We start from the raw sequence: 22,189 nt of genomic DNA, 5'->3' as shown, positions 1-22,189 counted from the left end.
TTTCGAACATTCAAACCTCCATTTTGATCTCGACTGCACACCTGTAAAGTTTTGTGATAGCGTCTTGCACAGTGGTGACACTATCTTTCCATATAAACACCTGGCAAAGTACTCACAACCGCCTCGTATATCGTTCCTGTGTCTCAAGGACCACCTCCTGCCATGATGATACGCTCACACACACACACACACACACACACACACACACACACACACACACACACACACACACACACACACAGACTTACAAGGTGAAAACAATACCAGTCACACGCTGTCGCAGCAGGTAAATACTATTTTCATTTGGTTTGGTTTCTTCTTGATTCATCTTGTAAGCTAAGAAATGTCAAGAAATGCTTTTTATAAAATTTGTTTTGAGTAAATTTAGGTCAGTGGGAGATTCACACTGTTTGTAATTTGATAAATGATAGTCTTGGGTAAAGAGAATATACAAAGCTGTCTTTTTACAGCCCAGAATGAAGTCTGGACAACCAACCCGAACATGTGAGAACACAATCTTGATACTTGTGATCGAAGGAATAAACACCAGTTATGCTGCTGTAAGCAATATAATATGTGCAATATTGCTGATCAAAAGGTATTAATCAGTGAATACAGACACTGTTCAGAATATCAGTTACCTAAAAGGCGCTTGGACAGACTTGTGGCCAATGTGATAGATTTCCTCTGAGTTGCATTTGATTCACTCTTGAAAAAGAAGGTTCATACAGATAAAAGTGTCTATACTACCATAAAAATGCACTATGAAATAGCAGCCTGCTTGGCATGCCAGCCAGCTGATGAAATGTTATGAGAAAATGAGGCACCTGGCCAGAAAAAAGAAGAACATTTTATTTTTGTTCTGAATAATTCCATGAGACACAATGGCGCGTATTCTCTCCCACAATATCGGAACATACTATCCTGCGTGATATCTCCATCCTTTGAAGTATTTCTGCACCACAAACTGCTAACACTACGCGTGTGTGTGTGCGCGCGCGTGTGAGTGTGTGTGCGCGCGCGCGGACGTGCACTTCAGCGAGCGGCAGTCAGCTGTGCGCCAAATCACCTGAGCAAACAAGCCGCGTCACCTCCACGGACAGCATCTCAAGCAGCACCAGATAAGAAACGACAAACACGCCTGTGTAATCACACTGGACACAGCACTCACGTCTCTGAAGCGATTCCAGTGTTTCATCTTACGCCCGTACTGGGAGATGGTTGATAGCCATTGCTCATCTTCCATGAAATTCCCGGCTTTTCCTGCCTCTTTCCCACTTTTCACGTCCACCTGGAGAGAGAAGCCCACCAGCAGGCTCAGGCAAGCGACGACTCTTAAAACGACCATGTTGCCAAGGCAGTTTGCTCTGGGATGTATCTCCTATGCTGCTGCTGCTGCTACTGCTGCTGCTGCTGCTGCTGCTGCTGCTGTCCTCGTGCCAAGGATCCTCATACACGACTGCTGCTGCTGCCGCTTCAACAGACTGAATAGAAATGAGAAAGCGAAAGAGGGGGAGAGGAGAGGAGGAGAGGAGAGAGAGGAGGATAGGGGAGAAGACAGGAGAGAGGAGGAAAGAGGAGGCGAGAGGAGGAGAGGGAGGAGAGAGGAGGCGAGGGCAGGGTGAAAGACTTAAAGGAACGATTAGATCCTGCACTAATCATTTATTTCTGCTTACTTGCTTTCATTACTTCACTGTCTTTTTTTAATATTTGTAAGCAGCACACACACACACACCCACACACACACACACACACACACACACACACACGCAGAGAAAATGAATCATACAAGTGGAACAGATGTTTGTTTGTTTTGTATTGATGATCAATCAGACTTTTATTTATTGTATTAACATGTTTTTGGAAGAAGGCCAGCTTGTGAGACAGTAAGGCTGTCTGAGTGACTCAATTAAACAATATGAAAGAAATGTGGGGAATAGCTGCAGTACATTTAATAGCACGTGGGAGTGGTGACCAAAGTGAGCTTTGTGGATCACAGAGGGTCACTGAAGGATTCCTCAGTGGCCAAAAGGCAAATGAGGTTAAATTTAGCTTACAATTTGCATGATTATGTTCTTAATTTGTTCATTAGCAGCGCATAAAGAGATTATGAGTGACTCAGATCAGCAGTGCCTGTATAGCATCTTACTAAATCTCAGGTAATACCTGGAACAAACCTTTTTGTCGTAAATAATCTAAACTTTATCAACAAATTATTTTGGGAACTATGTTTAAACAGTGCATACTAATACAATATTAAAATGGCAATCCATTATTCTTTTTAAATCTTCTTTGACAGTTGTTTGTTCCACTTGTTGTATACTTCAGCAGCAACATCACAGTTACGCATTGAAACAATCAAATCCAACACAAATGCAACTATTTTTATTCAATCTTGTCATTTGCATTTTAAAGACCAAATCCAAAGGAAGAAGCATGCTTTTTCCATAATAAATTAAATCATAAGACTACAGTTGACAAAAGACATTCCACGATAACTAATGATTATTTTCATTATCAATTGATCTGCTGATTATTTTGTGATTTAATCTTTTGATCTATTTGTCAGAAAATTCAGAAAAATGCCCATTTGGCTGATATGTCTTTACATGTTGTCCAACAAACACTCCCAAACTTTGTTCCAAACCTTTCTACCACCATGATAAAGTCATACCACGGCCTATTATTGGCCGGTGTCAAACTATACCTTTAAGGCTCTCGTTACGAGCTGATGTTGAGCTTCATCAGTGCATATAGCAAAGTTAATATTCAATAAAATTAGCACAAAACAAAAATACAGAAGTAGCCTGGAGCTTTTGGGGGCAGTTGTCTTCTTTTTCCAGTTGCTAGTACAACCCTGGTCACACTATACTGCTTCAAATCCTTGTAAATAAGATTTCAAGGTCCAAGGTAGACGCTTAGAAAGATACATGGATAACATTTTTATACAAGGTGTAGGCCAGTTTCTCCAGAGACGGTACTGCCTTTGATTCAGGGAACATCTCTGGAAATCTAACATTTCCGGCTCCCGTATTGTATATCCGTGGTTCTCAACCTTTTTTCAGTGATGTACCTTCTGTGAAATACACGCTCTTTGGTTGAAAAATGTATGTAATACACAGCGCTGTGCCATCAGTCTCTGATTTATTATAGACTATATACGATTCAGGTTATGAACTTACACTTATATTTGATTGAATATTTATGAAATAACTGTTTTCATAGGATTTTTTAATGGATGCTCACTTGAAATATATTTATTTTTAAATCTCACATACCTTCACTTACCTTTACCATTTGAGAACCAAAAGCATTCAAATCCACTCAGGGTGGTGGTATTTTCATTGTCTATCTTTGCTGCTTAAGAACATTAAAGAGGTGATCATTCATAACCATTTCATTCTTCACTTCTCTCCAAAAAAATAAGACTACATTTTGGAAGTGGTGCATCAAACAGCAAACTGTCTCATGCATTAACACAATTCTCTGTAAATCAGAAAAACACAAGCCTGGGGCTTTTGACAGCAAAACCTTTGAGACCTTCACACAAATTTTAGAAACCATCTTTCATGCACTTGCACAATGATTGTCTGCAGAACACTATAAAATAAGGATGGATCTGTGAAGATGTTAGATGTCTGATGAGGCCAATTAAAGCTGCTGCCGTGATGCTGCTTTTTCTCCAAGAAGAGATTCGCTGCACCTGCACATCATTTCTTTAGTCTACTTCTCACCAAACTCTCCAAGCCCTCGCTCCCTTCCTTATCCATTTCAACCCCATGAAGAGAAACGTAATCCAGTACTCTGCTCAGGTTTTTTTTTTTTTTTTTAGAGTTTAAGGTTCCCAATATTTGCCGAGGCCGATGATAGCCAGGGGCAGGATTGTGCTCCTGTGATGCTGATTAGCCGGCCGACCTGAATCTGACACTGGCATCAAAAAAGTCGATGTGGCAGATGCTGGCTTTCCTGAGTCTGCAGAGCTACAGAATCGGAAAGCAAGGGCAGCAAGCGAGCTGTCCCGCAGCGTCAGCCAGCTGTGCACGTCGACGGAGCGAGAGGGCCGGACATGGAGAGGTCGTCATCCGTCATGCCACGATCAGGACGGGTGTGCTGCAGATTAATGGTCACACAGCTGAGCCGGCAAGCGTTTACAAGACCGTGTTCTGCATTTCCCTATTAGCTTTAAACCAGATGTTATCAGGAAGCCGTGGTTCAGAGCGCTGGTCTCCTGAAGGAAAATCCCACGTGTGCCAGAACAGCAAATGGAAAACATGTTGATGACAGCGTTGAGTGGTTCTTATCTTAAAATGCTAATGTTTAGGGATGAGAAGACTCAAAGGATTTGAAATTGCAGATAGGTTTTATGAGCTTGGCTCTTCCGCTCCATCAATATCTGAAGCAGCAGCACAGTGACCAGGAACCCCGGAGGACTACTGATCACACAGAGAGCGCTTTTGATGCTCACAGTACATTAGGTGTAGGCAAAAAGGATTTTATAGCATGTTTGTGCTTCGATGATCACATTGAATTCCCAGTTAGAACAATGTTTCTAATTTCAGCTGGGATTTAGTCCCTCCATCTCTCCAACACCTTAGATTAGCCCAAATGCCCAATTCAAAACACATCTGTTCACCGAGATTTCATAAGTGACCATTTGAGCCTCTCAATCTTGTGCGCACAAGATACTCAGGTGCACGTCCATAAAAATACTGAACTGCAGGGCATAAAAGAGGTCTGCACACGGTTAGGCTGTATTCCTCTTTTTAAGCAAACGCTTGGATCTGTAAGATATTCAAGAGCAGCAACTATTCATTTGGAGCAAAGACTGTGCAGCTATTATTTGTGCCCTCGGATGCAATGAGCACTTTGACAGCCCTTCTGTGGCTGAGAGGCGCGCAATGGCGTTGTTGATTGGTGAAATATTAGTATTTCCTATTTTTTCAAACGATGAGATGCTCAAACGAACGACTTATTCATCTTGAATCATGGAAAGAAAACCCCAATGCAAAGGACGTGACCAGAGGTAATAAGGACTTGAATGAAAGGAAACATCTTGCACACAGACAGTGTTTCGGTGGGTCATATAGCTAGAGGCAGTCAATGTTGACCACATGAAATTTAGCTCCAAAGCTTTTAGAGTCACAACAACTTGTCTGCATTTTGCTTGGTTCAACTTCTATGTGTCATGACTGCAGTTATGTAAGAAGATGACTTGTACAGAATTCTGATTGATGGACTGTGGCTCCGGCCGGCCGTCAGCTGCTCGACGCCAGAGACGGGACCTTGAACCTCAAGAGGCTGGATCAAAACGCCTTAATCTCAATCACTGAAACGAGTGTGTACACACTGTCGCATGATACAACGGTCCCTTGATCGACCATTTTATAAGTGGAAGCACCTCCATAGAACGTCTTCTTTTGCACATTAGAGCTACGCTGTGGAAGAGTGCGTTTAATTGAAAGGGGATTAACTGATGCCATCAGTTTGCTGTGTTTTTGATATTAAAAAAAACGTATCTACAGCAAGCATGATCAGTTCATACAAAAAGAGTTGCGCGGAGGAAAGCTTCATTTGAACAACTTCAGACAACAGAGCAAGCAGCGCAATTTGAAGGGTTGCTTATCTGCAACTGTTTGCCGTCTACAACTGTAAACACAACCCTTTGCTGTTTTACAAATAGCTCGTAAGGCTCAACACGAGCGCCGCTGCTTATCAGGGTGGTACATATTCTCACATGTTGGGACTACTCAGCGAGGATCGCTGCAGGAAATCCTGCTACACAGCAATTAATTGCAACAGACTAAGGGTGGATGCTTCACACATTTATTTATTCCGGCTTTTAAAACAGAATGTTAAAATGAGGCAACTCCATGCTCCAACTGATTATAAGAAAATATTCAGCAAAGACACTCTGTTGTGAGTCCCCTGATGTTCATCATGTGATGTTTCCCGCAGTGATTTACAGTCAACGGAGAGTTTCTTCATCAGCCAGCCACACTGAACACTTCTCATCCTGCTGCCATGTTCATCCGTGACCTGCAACACAGTGTCAGTGATTAATATTTGTTTTTAAAAGCACCCCAGGGGTGAAAATAATGATTATTTTCATCTACAATGACTGCGTTTGATTTCTTTTTTTGGGGCGGGAATCCATTATTTAGTCTGTAAAATGTCAAAAAATAGGGAGGAAACGTCAAGGTTACATTACATCTTTTGACAAACAGACCATGAACAAAAAGATGTGCAATTTAAAATGACATAAAACAAAATAAATCAGCAAGTCTGCACATTTGAGAAGGTGGAATTAGATTACGTTTGACATGTTTGTTTGATAAATGGCTTAGTCAATTAATCAATTATAATTGCAGATTCAATTTCTATTGATCAACAAATTTAAAAATCAAATACTAATGACAGTTAACATGTATTTAGTCAGGATACTAAGGCAAAGCCAAACACTAATACAATCAATATACTCAGTAAAACTGTATTAATGTTAGTGGGTTTAGTGTAGTCTGCATTGAATCACATCTTTTGCATTGTGTTTTGTAATTTACGTGTATGTTGTTATTTTTCAGCCAGGTGTTTGAATCCATTAAATACCGGTGATCCAATAAAACCAAACAAAGTGCTGCTTCTGCACTCCTTCTACAACAGCCACCACGGCCTCTTTGTGGAGCAGCAGCTGCATGTGATAGGGGCTGCCACTGAAAAGTGTTCAGAAAAAAACATCAAGCCTGAAAGCAAGTTCTTGGATAGGAGAACCATCAAAAAATAAACCACATCGGGAGACATTTTACCAGTAATCTCGAATGACTTACAGCTGTAAGTGGAGCTGCTCTAAACGCATATAGATCTAATTCAATTGGACTCAAACTGGGTCACACAGTTATTAAAAGTGCAAAGTTAGTTGAGAGCCGTCTGAAGGCAGTTTGCATTTGCCAGGAAAATACCGGAGCTGCTGGGTTTGCACTTGCGGGCAGCTGCAGCAGGGGTGGAACAGAGCGCAGCGTTTTCAATTAAATGTACACAACAGACAGAAGCTGGCTAATATTGGGAACTCTCAACATGCTCAGTCTCTAGATGATTTATTTTCAGTCTGCATATCCAGCTTATACCAACTCCTATAAATGACAAATCCCCCATCAATTTTACCACTCTGCATCCTTCCAATATGAAACAGCATTAAGTGCTGTGTGAAGGGATTGAAGAGGATGGATAAAACACTTGAGGAGAAGTCAGGAGGAGGATTTGTTTCAGGGTTTATTGCTTCCGATACGGAGTTTACAGCGGTAAAGCCAAATTTCTGCAAATCAAGTGTGAGGCCTTCATCGTGGTAGCGACTGTCTGCTGAACATTTAGCTGCTAAAGAGACAGATATTTCCCTCGTGAGCCGCTGGAGATCAAAAATAGAGATAAAAGGAGAGTGGATATTGTTCGTCAGGCAGGCAGAAACACGACTCCAAACAAATGCTAATGCTCCTCGTCTGCTGTATCAGGAAATAGGAAACAACGCTGTAATATGTCATTTAATATGTTGGGTTTGCAGCTTCTGCCCCAAGTAGACAGAAACCTCTATTCAAGCTGCTTCAATGTCCTGACTAAATTATTTAAAATTAGCACCGATTTAATGTTACTGAGAAAATACCAAAAATTTAAAGAAATGGTTAATCGTTTAAGCAATTTTTTTTTTATTTTTTAAAAAGCCTAAAATCATTAGTTGCAGCCACTCAAATGTGAGGATTTGTGGCTTTGTTTATTTTCGATCATTGCACATTAAATATCTTTGGATTTTGGACTGACAAAATAAGGAATTTCAGGACATCATCTTAAATAGTTGAGGATTTTTTTTGTATGTTCTGACATTTTAGACGTTACGCATTTATCGACAAAGGTAATAGAGCTGAATTGATGATGAAAAAAAATAAATAGTCGCAGCTCTATTTAAAACCCTCCCAGTGCAAAGTGTACATAAAGTAAACAGCAGCTCAGGATGACTACCTGCTGTTCAAACACCGGGCTTTGTGCCTCTCCTCCCTGTGTGGATGCCTCCCGCAGTAAACAGACGTGGACAGCTGCAGGCAGCCTTCACACTCAGCACTCTGAATGATAAAGAGCTGCAGCAGCGATCACCTGCCTCCTCGCTGGAGACACAGATTAGACGTTTCAAATACTCCAGCCTTGGCCGTCCTTCAAGGCCGTCCGTGCCCATTAGTGACAGAGTGATTAGTGTGACATTCAAGCGGCGGTGACGCTCAGCTGGGGAGGCACATCCAACGTGCGAGACCGGTCAAAGGGAGGCGCGCTGTCATATTTCACCGCTAACAATATCCAATTTGAGAGATTCGTCGGCTTTGTCGAGCAGGATCATTTGTGGAGCACCTTTGTAACTTCTCGAGGAGAGACTCGTTTGATCGATCAAAAGACCCTCTTAGAACAATCGGAGGATTCAAGCTTGTTAAGGGGGGAACATGACACCTACTGAAATGTCATCTTAGTGCTTCCTTGCTGTCAAGTTCACCCTTTCAGTTAATTGGATTTGGATCAGAATATTCTATGGACCTGATCAACATTGGCGCTTTAAAGGCACACGTGGGCTAAAACTTACCGTGACCTTAAGAAGTAATTCGCCACTTAAAATCAGTTTCACATGTGTTCGTACTCCGAGAATACAAATCAAACGTATCTACTGTATTCAAAAAGGCCACGTCTGTCAAACATCATCTTTCTCTCCGCCAGCAGATGTTAACTCCGGCTCCTCTGAATGAAAGCTTAATTTCTAATCACACGATGAGAAATTGTATAGTGCGGTTATGAATATCAAAATCCAAAATGTGCTGAAAAGGTTTGTCAATTGATCAAGTAAGACCTATTTCCAAAAAGCCTTTGCATAAAAAAATTAGATGTACTTGGAAAACTGGCATGAAATTAAATATGCAAATTGGATAGAGGCCTAAACAATACTTGGTTGAGATAACGCAAGACTTCATCTACCAAACACGAAAGAGTTTTAATTGCTGAAAGGTTCAATGTAAGTTTTACGGACTCATTTAAGCGATTGCTTTGCTTTCAATTTCAAACATCACAACTTTTTTTCTTTCTGGACTTTTAAAAGAAGACTAAGCAGTTTCAAACCCAGCTCCCGAGTCTCCTCAGATCCTCGGAAAAAAGGATGCAGATCCACAGAATGAAATGTGTCCGCGGTATCACAGACAGACACCGAGGTCTCTTTCATCCGGCTCATTGAGAGGAACATACTCTCGTCTCCAAATCTCAAGGGGTCAGGTTGGAAGTTTCCGCAGCAGGAAGCACAGAGCTGACTAATTAGGGTGAGCGATGTGGCGGCGGCAGAAACAAATATGTATGTCGGAAAGTGCGTGAGCAAGCTCACCCACACAGACGACAAAGCAACATGACTTTGTTGAGTCAATGCAAATCATTTCCCACAACATATTCAAATCTGTAGAAACGAAAAACTTTAAGTAGCATTTCTGTTAGATTTCTAAACGAAATGCAACTGAAAGTACATGTTTATGCCCGGCCATCAATCAGCATTTCACTGAATTTATCAACCAAAAACGCCAAAATTTTGCTCGTTTCACCAAATGGAGGAATCTTAGTTGTATATCCATTATTAAATCTCTCTGAATAGTTCCCTCTTACATTGATGAGCAGTATTTAAACATGAGACAAATGGTGTGTAACACACTTGTGGATATAATTGTTTGTAGTAACATGATGAATGACCCATATAAGGAAAACAAACCTGTAATAATACAATATTTCTTCATGGGAGAAGTTAGTATTTTTGCCAGATAATGTACGTTTACAACTACATTATTAAATGTTTCTATTGGGTATAAGTGTTAGCCATTTGTTACCATTTTATGATTGTTAAACGAATTGAGAAAATAATGGAATAATTAACTGATACTTAAAAACTAACTGTCATTGCAGCCTTGAAGTCCAATATCTTTCTGATCCATGCAACAAAACACACATATGGCCATTCAACTAAAACATCTTTAAATCCACAAGCGTCTGAAATGCGGTCGGTGTCTGAATCTGTCTGCGAATGACGTATGTTCCCTCATGTGTGTTTTCAGTACCATCATTAGTGAAGGCATCTGTCCAGCGCATCCTTAATCATGTCCCTGCCAAAAGAGGCGAGGACGCACAGTCTCAATGAATTTCATTAACTTGCAAATCACCATCTCTCTCTCTCTCACGCTCGCTGTGCTTATTATGAGCAAGTGTTGGCGATTCCCAGAATCCTCTCTGTATCTGTTACCTGAGAGTGGCATTACGCCGGACGTGTACTCCTGATCCACACACAAACATGCTCTCACGAGACAGGGAGAGGATAATTAGGTGCCTTTCGTGGGTCTGATAAGATACACTTTCAATGTCACTGCGTGGATGGCCCAACTGGCTGGCTGTTTCCCAATGATGACATTTGCATGTGCCTGTGTGATGACGTCTGTTGACATAGCACCAGGACAACAAGGGGTGGGGGGAAGGAGTCACGCCACTGCTGAAGTAGGGAGGGTGGACAGCATGGGATGGCTGAGCTGACAAACAAAAAGCGCCCTCAGTTTCCATCAGTGTAACTTTTGGCCGCTCTGCGATCGCCCTCCTGCATGCCAAGCAGAGCACATCACCGGCTGAGGGGAGGGTTGAAAAACGCTCTATGACGGCGAGAGAGAGAAAGAGAGAGAGAGAGAGAGAGAGAGCAAGTGGCCAGGCTCTGTGTCCGATGTCTGTATTCACTGACACACTCGACAGACGGGAGTGGGAACAGGGTTGTGGCTTCATGTGGGGACGGCACTGATAAAAGAGGTGGAGAGAAAAGAAGAAAAAAAACAAGACTGGTGTAATAAATCATGTCAGTGACGCATTAACACATTCATGAGGCGGTGAGAGGAAAAGGAAACGGCTAACACTTGGTTATGATCACTGTGACGGCAAAATATTTCAGCTATGAACGTTCGGACATTTCCTTGTAAACTTCCTGTTTCCTAAATGTTTAAGTCTCACTATCTACTTTGAGTATAAGCCGGAGTCCTTTAAAATATTGGTTGATGAAAGTTAAGAGAAGTCTGATCAGCTTTATCGGCCATCATCGTTGACAGGTGAGACAGTGCAGCTAGAGTTCTTACATTTTTTACCCATTACCACTGACTTGCTGTATGACCGGACTCAATGCACATAAAACAAACCTGCCAATAATCTCACAAGGATGCATAGGTCAGGGCATTTTGTCAGTTTGTAGGGTAATCCTGTATTTCAATCTCGATAACTATAAGGTGACAAAACGTTAATGTTCAACCAGCGGGGGAAGACGTACTCTGATAATTTACTGAAACAAAAACACAGTTATAGTTGGCGAGGTGGAGCTCATTTCAACTTCATACACTGTTGGTTAGTTCAATATATGTTACATTATACAAGTTCATCAAATGTTTTGTTCGTAGAAATTTTAACTAGAGCCATAAAATGAGCTCCTCTCACATGCTGTGAGATTGAACGCATACCCATAAAAGGATAACAACCCCCGCCTAGACACTAATAGGCTGTAAGGTGTCAAAAAATATACTAAATTAAAATAAAATAAAACAATTCGCTATGATTTTAGACTATTTCTTTGGACGAGTCGGATATAACGAATCATTGAATTGCCCCAAAAACGAAATTAAACTCACTAAGCTGCTAGCGTAGCAGTGGCTGAGTGGCGACGAGGTACAGTTACTGAGCAGTGTGTGTGTGCTGTTATTCTGTTAGCTGGGAGCCAAACACACCGTCAAGACAATAAAAGTGATCCAACTGTTTTTGTTCCACTGCGTGTCTGGTCACAGAGTGGTGGCTCAGTAGGTGATGCACTCAGTTGTCATCACTCGCTGACTAAGAAGGGGGAGTGAGGAGTTAACGGGCAGTCTGGAAATAAAAGGTGTTTTGAGATGGTGTGAATCACCACAACCACGAGAGGTCTCGGAGCATGCAGCCATATCTGGCCCTCCAAAATATTATTCAGTTTGCTGCAACAGAATTAGCCGTGGACAGACACAGAGGTGCACACTTTCTCACAGACGAGGGGGATTGCATGATCCTCGTTGCGGCGAAAGTAAATATAGTGGTATGAAAATATAATATTCATCTCTGAAATGTAGGGCAGTGAGGTATAAAGTAAGACATTAGATGTATAGTACTTGATTAAATGTAATTTGCTACTTTTGACAAATTTCCACAACATGTCACATATTGTTTGATATATCTTTAACGAAATCTAACTCTGACATGAATCTAAGACGAGACTTCCATATACAAAGTCAAACATCTCCTTCTCCAAGACAACAACAAAACTGACACTGATCCACTGTGACTCCCATCCAAATTAAAAGCTATCCATTGTGAACAAATCCCCAAACATGCAAAAGTAAGTCAAGACAAAAGTAATTAGTGTTGCTTTTTGTGTAAATTATCTCTTTCTTCGTGTTTCCTTTTGGACTGCCTGTCCCATTAAAAATGTATTAGTCATTTGTTTTGATGTTGTTTGACTCAGGCTCACTGCTCGTTTGAAGATTTAAATACAAAAGCAGAAATGTGACTAACTTGTGCATTTCAGAGTGATGCATCTTTTGAGTGGGATTTAGTCTGCACTTTCAATAATTTTGCACTCTGATCATTTCATTTTTCTGCATAAATTGTTCCCAAGGGGTTTTAGAAAACAAAGAATTTGATTCAGATACAGGTGGAAGTAATTTGCAAAAAAAAGGAAACAACCCTATGCTGCCACCTAGTGGACAAAACCGTAAAGACCATGTCAAAATTCTGCTCAAAACTTTCTTCATTATTAATTTCTCACCTCAGAATCTGCTCAGGAGAAGGTGGTGCTCCCTGCACAGGCGTAGTAGCCCGAACAATCAGTCGAATATCTCTGAGACAGCAGGACAGAATTCAGCTCAAACTCTCCAAAACGGTAAGCAGAAAATTTCTGAAATGAAAACAGCAAATATAAAATGTTAAATAATGAAATAAAAACAAAACATCATTACACTGTATTTAAACAAAGAACAATATTCCCAATTTACAAAGTCTTCCAACCACTTAACAATAAAGAAAAGTCAGCACCGTGTTGTAAAATTCGACCTGACTTGTTAAAGTGTGCAGAAAGAAAAAAGATAAACCGTCACTCACAAACATGGAGTTACCATGGTTACGGGCGACTGAGCACTTGCTTAAGCGCCCTTGTGTCATTTTAAGAGTAAAGAAGATGAAGGAATTTTGTATTCAAACAGAGATCTTCTCTGCATGGGAGAGGAAAGCAAGCTGAATTTCAGAGCTTTTTTTTTTTTTTAATCTGCCGTGTCAACTCGGTGTCACATTTCAGTCGAAACTGCACCTGAAGGTCTCGCTCTGACAAGCGCTGCTTTGAAGAAAACAAAATGTCTTCTTGTTCCTTAAAATAAACAGTTTCATCAACTTACTCTTCAGCAGCAAATATTTCCACCAGGAAATATATTTTGTTCTTATGTTCTTATCCTGGTTCCAGCATGTTAGGCAGGAAGTAACTTGGTTTTTCTTTGTGTTGAATGTGCAAACAATATGATGACGCAGTATTGCTGCAGATCAATAGTTCATTTTCACATATATTTAACAAAACATGTCTCATCTTTCTTATAGTTTGTCAACTATTTCGTCTAACCTTTAATATGTTTCTGGCATCAAAAGCTTCTCGTTCACTCGTGGTTTGTCTTCTGGGGCCGCCCGTGTCTTCAACTAGAAAAACACCAGAATGCAAAAGACAAGCTAAACATAGTAGAAAAAAAAGTGCCTCTCATGACCAAATAAACATGTTTACAGTGGGAACGGCAATGTGTCAATCAAGGCTATATAGTTGTGAAACAGGGGCTAAGCAGAAGGAGAAAAAAAAGAGTTTTAATCGTTTAAATTCTGGCAAACATGGTCAGCAGCGACACGGCCCCTCCCTTGTGGGGTGTTGTTGGTCAGCTCAGTACAAATTTGAGAACTGAAGCTGGACTTTATCCACGGACAAAATGAATGAAGCCATTGTCAGAGTACTTGGAAAACACGCCACTTGGTGCACGTCAACAGAGCTGTGGCCAAACAGCGGCCTGATGCCTATCTTCAGGAATTTGTTATTCTAATTAAATATTCAGCTTTGTCCTCACTGCAGCCCAGGTCGAAGTTAAGAGATAATGAGGGGACATTGGCAAATAGGTTGAGCCAGAAGCTACCAATGTGGTCACGACAGGTCAATAACCTTGTTTTTAACCAAACTACTGGCACGTAATGATGCGTGCCTGAATTGTCGTTCTTTACCTGTGGAGTCCTTTCTGAACAGAGTGTTCATCACCGTGGCATGCAGCTTCACTCTGTCCCACTCTCTGACCATCAGCCCTGCTGAGACAAAATGCTCTACCAGCCGGTCCGCAATCTCCTGCAACCTTAAGAGCAGACCGAAGAAGAAGAAGAAGAAGAAGAAGAAGAAGAAGAAGAAGAAGAAGAAGAAGAAGAAGAAGAAGAAGAAGAAGAAGAAAAAAAAGCGATGAGTCAATTTTGTAAATTGATGTCGTTTTTCCACATGATTTGGTACCATTCCACTTACTTGTCAGATCTGTCTTTTACGTTGACTTTGGCATACAAGACGTCCACCATGGCGGGGTCATCGTTCATGTACTCTATACCCTTCACCTCCAACGGCAGAGGCTTTCCCTCTGTGATGTCTCTGATGGCAGACAGAAAAAAGCAGATTACACTGATGGCTTTCAGACACTGACTTTTGAGCAATAAAAAGGTTCCTCTGTTTCTTCTGTGCTGTACTCTCACTTATCTGATCCAATCATAAGAATGAAATCTAACCCGATTCAATCTAATCTAATCCGGCAACAAAAGGGATTCAATCACATAATCGGATTAGGTATTAAAGAATAAGGCAGGTGTTATTTTGTTTTTTCTTATTGACAACAAATCCCATGAGTAAACCAAAACAAACAATATAAGTCCACGTCTCACTACTTTCCAATTTACACAGCCTAATCTGTGGTACCCAGCCAAGAGTTAGTTTGTTATGATTGAGGATGATGATATTTAAAAACTTGTCAGAAATAGAGAATTTCTTCAGAAAAAAAGACTACTTCATGTCTTAAAAGTGGTGGACCCTGTAGTTTTTAGCAAACGTGCCACAAACAGGAGGTGGCCTACTTTCTGCCGTGGATTTGGTGGTTATGAAAATTACCCCATATCTCCATATAGAGATAGAGAGTGAGGTTTCACAGTCAGTTGTGAAATGTGTCCATACGTCATACATTTGTACCCGTCACAGTCTCACAATCCAAAGTAGTACACAGAGTCCATTGGTCTAAAAGTAATCTATCCTGGCCCTGATCCAAATTTTCATAAACGTCAACTAGGACTAGCTAATTTCCCCTACATGTTTTGGACTTATGCTGCCTTATCTCTATTTTGGAAGCCTGTTTTTGAGCTCTCACATCCACCCCTCTCTTGTAGGTGGCCTGTTTGGTGTCCTACTCACTGACCATTCACTGCCATCCTCTTTTTACGACCTCACTACATTTAGCAATTTGTCACATTGCTAGCGAGGCGGATTCTTCTGATGCATTGGAAGATTCCCCACTTCGATAAAGGCTGCTCTATCCTTTGTAAAATCACAAAATACGATTACTTAATTTAATTAGACTTTTTAGTTTGGCTTTTTCATACAGAATCATTTAGCACATATCTGGTAAACAAAAGACTGAAAGTGGTGCTTTTGTGTCATTCTTTGGGAGTGTTGGAGAACTAAGAATTTATTTGATCGAGGACGGCTGTAATAATAAATAACAAATGTAATATAAACAGTGCATGTATACACATGCCCACAGTAATGAACACAACCCAACAGTGGGGCTCATCAATGAGGAAAAAGTTATATCAGGATAAGTCATTGATGCCCTTTTATGAACTTTGTTCACAACAACAAATACATAAAATACCACCAGATTGATAATTTGGAGCAGTTATTTTTTGTTGTTTTGGCAAAAAAGTATTTTTTGGCAAAAACCTGATGAAGTTTTGGCACTCTTGGAGATGTTCGCATGCTTTTTTCACTTCTGTGTCGTTTAACAGAGCCAGGGTGCCAATTGTCAGGTGAAGCTTTGCAGGGTTTTGAAAGATGCTTCCCTCTACTCCCTGATCCTGCAAATCAGGGAACAACAATTAGTGACTATTGAATTTATAATGTGCTGATCTTAACCTATACATTATCATTATCATCATCATCATCATCATCATCATCATCAAGACTCATGTTCTTTCTACAGTACCTGCGAGCACAGCTGCAACACCTCGTCTTTGAAGCTCAGGAATCCTTCTTGAATTTTGGGATCATTCAAGTGAAACGAGAGGAAATGTGTGAAAGGCTGCTTCTTCCGGAAACCCTCAACGAGGACCTCAACTCGTGTGACTGCAGATGAGACTGCAGCTTTATGGGGCCCTGTGACAACTGACAGGCAGAAGAAAGAAAGTTGATGGGAAATCTCTTGTTTCGGGAGCTGTTCCCTTACATGTTTTAAGACACTCTCAATCCTCACCAATCTGTCCTTCTACTCCTGGTTTTGGGATGTTGATGGATGTCTTTGTGTCAAACTCCAGACGTTTACGTGTCTCTCCTTTTTTCCCATTGATGTATCTGCAGAACAAACAAAGTGCACTGTTTAAAAACAAAACATTGTATGCTGTTAAAGTTGGGGATGATATCGAACAATCAAAACATATGCCTTTTAGAGATAGTTAACTCACTTGTAAAGAACACTTGGGACGTCGATAGCACAGCGATATCCCTTATCAGTCTGTTCAATGAGGATGGCATCACAGGTTTCATCATCTGCAAGGTCTTCACTCTCTAGACACAGAAATATACAGATGTATTACTGTTTTTTTTGTTTGTTTTTTAAGCAAGTGTGTCTGTCTGGCAGCACTGACGTCATACAAATACACTAACAGGACTCAAGTTACCTGGTGGTCCCATGTAAGACACATCTTCTTCCTCTTCCTCATAACGTTCTTCCTTCATGATATTCCTTCGGTACATTCTTCCATTTATATTGATGAGAGCTGGACGTAAAACTTCCATAATGTCGACACTCTAATCAAACAACACACATATATCTCTGAAATGCTCGTCAGTAAGCTATTAACTATTAACCGAAAAATAAATGATCTTATGTAGTATTTCAAAACATTTCATTTGCTACCAAGTTGCTTGTTAGTTGACGTTCACGTATCTGTTTTCCTGCTTTACGGCAGCAAGGGGCCTGGTTTCAGGTTTAGTAGACCTACAAGCGACCGCTTCCTGAACGTTGAGCGAGGCGAGCCATCCGCATTAGTTGAGCCAAGATGGCCGTTACTTCAAACGTAAAATGCCGTCTTTAGTCGTAAACTAGTGGCAAGATAAAATAAACAACACAACCAACTGCACGGCTTCGAAATCGTTATATATTTACGTGAACGTCGACGGGAAGTTAACATTAGCGGGGGAAAAGGGTAATGTATTGTCATGTTTAGTCCGGCAACATGAATACTAAATGGCCGTTACTCACCAGGACAGTTAGCTTTCCTGCTAGCCACTTAGCATTGTTGTCGCAGTTAATAACTTGCTATCGTATTGTAACGTTTCACTAAAAGCAAGATAAATAAACCTAATAACTTCAGCTTAAGTAATGTGTGCTATGATGAAATCAGAGACAGTGGAAACTGAAACGGGAGTCTGCCCTACTTATGTTTACCGAAGTATAACAACAGCACAATATTTATTTTGTGTTTTAAAGTTCTCCAAGGCCATGGCAGCTTCATCTTCGTCCTCCTCTGCGGGAGGTGTGAGTGGCAGCTCGGTGACCGGATCCGGATTCAGTGCCTCAGAGCTCATCCCTCCAAGAAAAGTCCTGTACACGTATCCTAAAGGTGCAGGTGAAATGATGGAAGGTAAGATAATACACAGCCAAAGGCGTCTGTGTTTCAGCTGTCTCTCTTTACACGACAACGCAAGGCAGTGGTTAATGGATGTATACTGTGAGACTTGTGCATTTCTGTTGTTCTAGGTCATTTATATTGAGAAAGCACTGGGCCCCTCACACACGCATTGCACTTCCTGTGATTTGAGTCCAGTGCATTTGACATTTGCATTCATGTCTCAGAATTAAGCATCTGTTTTTATGAATGAAACATACAGATCAAAGTCCGAAAAATGAGTGACACCAACCTCGGTCTTTAATAAAGTCACATCACAAAGCTTGAAAGTCATCTTTCTTTTCACTGAACTCCTTGTGGCCATGAGACTTTACTGTACAGTTTTAGAGAAAAGTGACTTCAAAGTCAGCTTCAATGACATAATAATATTCATAATATCACAATTTCCAATATTCAAACTGAGAAAAGTGACTTCAAAGTCAGCTTACATTTAATAATGATATTCATAACTTCACAATTTCCAATATTCAAAGGGCTATAAAAACAGATCCTTAAACTGTTCAGACTGACCTCTGCTATGCACATGTACATAGCCATGAGATTTTACTGTACGGTTTCAGAGAAAATTGCCTTTAAAGTCAGCTTTAATGACATAATGATATTCATAATGTTACAATTTCCAATATTCAAACGGCTATGAAAACAGATTCTTACCTTTTGTAGAGTAAAGTTACATCGCAGTCTTGTTCAGACTGAGCTCTGCCATGAACATATACATGACCATGAGATTTTACTGTACAATTTCAGAGAAAATTGACTTCAAAGTCAGCTTCAATGACATAATGATATTCATAATGTTACAATTTCCAATATTCAAACGGCTATGAAAACAGATTCTTACATTTGTAAAGTAACGTCACAACGCATCTTGTTTAGACTGACCTTCGCCATGCACATATACATGGCTATGAGATTTTACTGGACAGTTTCGGAGAAAATTGACTTCAAAGTCAGCTTCAATGACGTAATGATATTTAAAATATTACAATTTCCAATATTCAAACTGCTATAAAAACAGATTCTTACATTTGTAAAGTAAAATTATAACGCAGTCTTGTTCGAAATCAGCTACAATATAATAATGATATTCATAATCATTCTTACATTTGCTCTGTTTTTACAGCAGTTTGAATATTGGAAATTGTAACATTTTGAATATCATTATGTCATTGAAGCTGACTTTGAAGTCAATTTTCTCCAAAACTGTACCATAAAATCACATGGATATGTACATGTGCATGTACCTGAACAAGACTGCGTTGTAATTAATGCGTTTATAGCTGTTTGAATATTTGGATATTGGGAAATTATGTTTGAATGTTTTTTGTGCTATCCAAGCCATCGTAAACCACCATACTGTAACACCAGGAATAGACAGTGATTTATTTTCATGCGTGCAGCTCACTCGGTGAATGAGGGCTCACTTGACCGCAGTTGGAAACGTCTGCTTTACCAGAAGCCACATATAAATGTGTGTATATTGGAATAAAAGGCAATCTGGCTCAAGCTCAAAATACAATACAATTCATGTGGTTAGTTCACAATAGGTTCGCACAGCGAATTAGAAGAACTGTCTTGCAGATGTTTGTTTGCCTTCGCCCACCAGTCAAGATGCAGTTAACATCCACATCTGCCCAAAATCCCATCCCTTCATCATTTTATCCTCGTAGACATTTGTGTAAATCTGTTACGATTAGCATACAAATTATTGAGTTACAGCCAGAGGTCACAGTGACCCCAACCGTTAACCTTTACCACGAAATGCTTCACCTGTTCTCTGACACACGGAAAAGGTTTGGACATAATGTACCTACGCGTGTTTACGTCTTTCAGTTCCTCTATTACTCACATAGAGCAATGTAACATGTATCTGGCAGCTTTAAGCAAACATTGAGTATTGAGGAAAAACTGTAATAATTTGATGTTCGTTCGTTGGCATGGCATCCAGTTAGGAAGATGTGTAACACAGTGATGAACAGGACTGCAGTAATGTCAAAGGTCTCATGCTCTTTCTCTTTGTTTAATTCAAAACACTGATGGCTGAAAATTTAGAGACAGTAGTGAGCTATTATCTCTGTGAACACCAAGGCTGTCATTATGTCTTCACCAGTATTTAACTTATTTTTGCTTGTGTGTGTTTGTTTTTTTTAGATGGCTCTGACAGATTTTTATGCGAATCTGTATTCAGCTACCAAGTTGCCTCCACACTTAAACAGGTCAAACACGGTAAGTCAAGTAACTGTATATGCAAAATGTGTTTGTTTAGGTTGAGCCATGACAACCTGGTTCCCTAATAAGTACGGTGTGTATTTCCAGATCAACAGGTGTCTCGAATGGAGAAACTGGCGAGCTTGGTGGAGGAGCTGGAAGCAGATGAGTGGCGGTACAAACCAATTGAACAGCTATTGGGATTCACACCATCTTAAATAGAGAGAACCAGAGGCCTTTAGTTAAATATTCAGCAAAATTAAAGGAGATGGTTTATTTCAGTTAATACATTATATTCCTTTTTTATGGTTTCATTATATATCACAAGTGTGAAATATCTGGAGATACTGAATGTGAGATGTATTATTTAATCACTTTGACTATTGTATGTGTGGTTTTCTTTTCTTTTTATAAAACTATTGTACTTGGCATACTATAATAAACCACTGTCAACAAAAACCTCTTTGTTATGTGCTAATGACTAAAGAATTAAAACTATTGTAATATATTTTTCAACTGGTTGAGGCTAATAAAGTTGTTTTTTCAGTCCAATCTGCTCTTAGCCTCAGTGATTAGAGAAATAATATCTTTCGTAACCTACCCTGAAGTGGGGCATTTAGTTTCCGCATGGCTGCACTGTAACTCATAAATCTGGAAACCTGCTCTTTCTCCCCTCATCGCTGCTCACTTCAACAGCACAAAGAGAGCTTGTAAATAAAGCCTTACTTGGACATTTCGCTGCTGTTTGTGTGGTGTTTTCTAGTTTGTTATAAACCCGCTTCCCCAAGTTAATTTTTAACATCTTGATGTGCACCTAAATCTTTGTGCTCTTGTTATTTTTATGTTAAGAATGTCCTCATTTTCTGTTACTCAAGTCTGACACTCGCTGATGTGATTGTTTCTGTTCCACTTCACTGCTGTGGTGACGGCGAGGAAAGGGGCTGGCCTTGGTGTTCTGCTCAGTGAATGAATGTTTTCAAACAAAAGTGGGGTGGGACTGGACAGAATGTACTGTCCTGGGTGTGAGCGTCGAAGGCTGATCCTGGGCATAACAAGACACGCCTCCAGTCTCAGCTTAGATTTCCTTTATAGAGTTCAAAAGTTCGTTTTACATCGCACTCGAAGGAATTCACTCAACAGCTTGTTTGCTCATAGTTGGGAAAAGTTTTCTGGCTTTGCAGCAGGAATAATTGCTGAAGCCTTTTAATTTTAGTCCACATTTGTTGTAACGGAAAAAGAAACACAATCCCCCCCTCCCACCCTCCCCTCTCAAAACCTGATGACTCAATTTTTTATATCCCCCTCATAGCATGGTGTACGGTGTACGACGTGTTTACGTCTTTCAGTTCCTCCATGACTTGAGTACAGTCTGTCCCACTCACGTGGAGCATTGCAACATTTATCTGGCAGCGATACAATTTTTTTTCTTCAAGTAAACATTAAGGATGTTGTGTACACTAACGGCCAGTCATACTGTACATGAACAAAGCAGCAGTTTCTGCTTTGCACTGTAAGTTTTCTTGCAATTTGCTTCGTTTTCCATCTGGTAAAGTATACCATGTAACTGACATAAACAAATTCCCTCATTATTTTTTCCCATACAGTGCTTTTTATGCCTTAATGCACTTTGATGGCACCAGAGTTCTTTGTGTCAGTCATGCTATGCTGTGTAAGCTATCCTCCTGGTGCGTTTCTATTGCTCGGCCTTTTTTCATTGGTGTTCTGTTTGAGGGAAATGCAAGAAGATGCACATCTTTGAATAGAAACTAATTATAAGCATATATTCCTGTCCCGGTGTTTTGTTTTGCAGCCGGTTGTGTGTTGTTTTCACCTCTGTGTGGCAGATGAAAAATTATGATGTAATGCTTGAGCAAAACAGGTGACGTAATGTGCACTGCAACACTCAACCAGCTGAGCTTTTCCTGCATGGACTTTA

The 22,189-nt window shown here is 40.3% G+C and overlaps 3 protein-coding genes across 7 annotated transcripts in view; 1 reads left to right on the top strand and 2 right to left on the bottom strand.

Annotated features, from left to right (window-relative positions):
* LOC137789859 (testican-2-like) overlaps positions 1 to 1,475 on the bottom strand; it is a 36,157-nt gene extending 34,682 nt beyond the window's left edge. The window contains exon 1 of the mRNA XM_068583713.1: positions 1,172 to 1,475. Within this exon, the coding sequence (XP_068439814.1) occupies positions 1,172 to 1,348 (177 nt within the window). The 5' untranslated portion in view covers positions 1,349 to 1,475. The remainder of the gene's footprint in view (positions 1 to 1,171) is intronic.
* Positions 1,476 to 5,801: 4,326 nt separating this feature from the next.
* Positions 5,802 to 17,909, bottom strand: ascc1 (activating signal cointegrator 1 complex subunit 1). Of its 5 annotated transcripts, none has more exons than XR_011077828.1 (11): positions 17,035 to 17,909; positions 16,819 to 16,921; positions 16,611 to 16,708; positions 16,344 to 16,522; positions 16,082 to 16,215; positions 14,627 to 14,746; positions 14,341 to 14,465; positions 13,703 to 13,776; positions 12,863 to 12,991; positions 8,002 to 10,827; positions 5,802 to 6,036 (listed from the first exon to the last, which is right to left on the bottom strand). XR_011077828.1 is itself a non-coding variant. In XM_068582765.1 (11 exons), the coding sequence occupies exons 2-10, from the start codon at positions 17,150 to 17,152 to the stop codon at positions 12,875 to 12,877; spliced, it is 1,068 nt and encodes a 355-aa protein (XP_068438866.1). In that variant the 5' UTR covers positions 17,153 to 17,164; positions 17,274 to 17,909; the 3' UTR covers positions 5,802 to 6,036; positions 12,863 to 12,874. The 5 variants fall into 5 exon arrangements, 3 of the variants coding, with proteins under 3 accessions (XP_068438866.1, XP_068438865.1, XP_068438864.1); XR_011077829.1 differs by having other exon boundaries at positions 10,292 to 10,827; XM_068582765.1 differs by lacking the exon at positions 8,002 to 10,827 and having other exon boundaries at positions 17,035 to 17,164; positions 17,274 to 17,909.
* On the top strand, positions 17,402 to 20,989 carry anapc16 (anaphase promoting complex subunit 16). Its single transcript, XM_068582766.1, has 4 exons — positions 17,402 to 17,562; positions 17,847 to 18,000; positions 20,197 to 20,271; positions 20,362 to 20,989. Exons 2-4 carry the CDS (start codon positions 17,859 to 17,861, stop codon positions 20,469 to 20,471), a joined length of 327 nt encoding a protein of 108 aa, XP_068438867.1. The 5' UTR covers positions 17,402 to 17,562; positions 17,847 to 17,858; the 3' UTR covers positions 20,472 to 20,989.
* Positions 20,990 to 22,189: the final 1,200 nt, after the last annotated feature.

Source organism: Clinocottus analis, unplaced genomic scaffold (genome assembly GCF_023055335.1).
Source record: "Clinocottus analis isolate CAN_PGR_092001 unplaced genomic scaffold, fCliAna1.0.p SCAF_19, whole genome shotgun sequence".
In the NCBI taxonomy this organism is placed as follows: Eukaryota; Metazoa; Chordata; class Actinopteri; order Perciformes; family Cottidae; genus Clinocottus; species Clinocottus analis.
The sequence above is the reverse complement of the archived record's forward strand: the minus strand, read 5'-3'. Positions and strand labels throughout refer to the sequence as shown.

Coding starts and splice junctions, on each gene's coding strand:
- ascc1 (XM_068582765.1), bottom strand. CDS start 17,152: ATGGAAGTTTTACGTCCAGCTCTCATCAATATAAATGGAAGAATGTAC. Junction 16,922..17,034: donor GTCTTACATGGGACCACCAG/GTAACTTGAGTC, acceptor TTCTGTGTCTAG/AGAGTGAAGACCTTGCAGAT. Junction 14,466..14,626: donor GTAAAAGACAGATCTGACAA/GTAAGTGGAATG, acceptor TCTGCTCTTAAG/GTTGCAGGAGATTGCGGACC.
- anapc16 (XM_068582766.1), top strand. CDS start 17,859: ATGGCAGCTTCATCTTCGTCCTCCTCTGCGGGAGGTGTGAGTGGCAGC. Junction 18,001..20,196: donor TGCAGGTGAAATGATGGAAG/GTAAGATAATAC, acceptor TGTTTTTTTTAG/ATGGCTCTGACAGATTTTTA. Junction 20,272..20,361: donor ACTTAAACAGGTCAAACACG/GTAAGTCAAGTA, acceptor GTGTATTTCCAG/ATCAACAGGTGTCTCGAATG.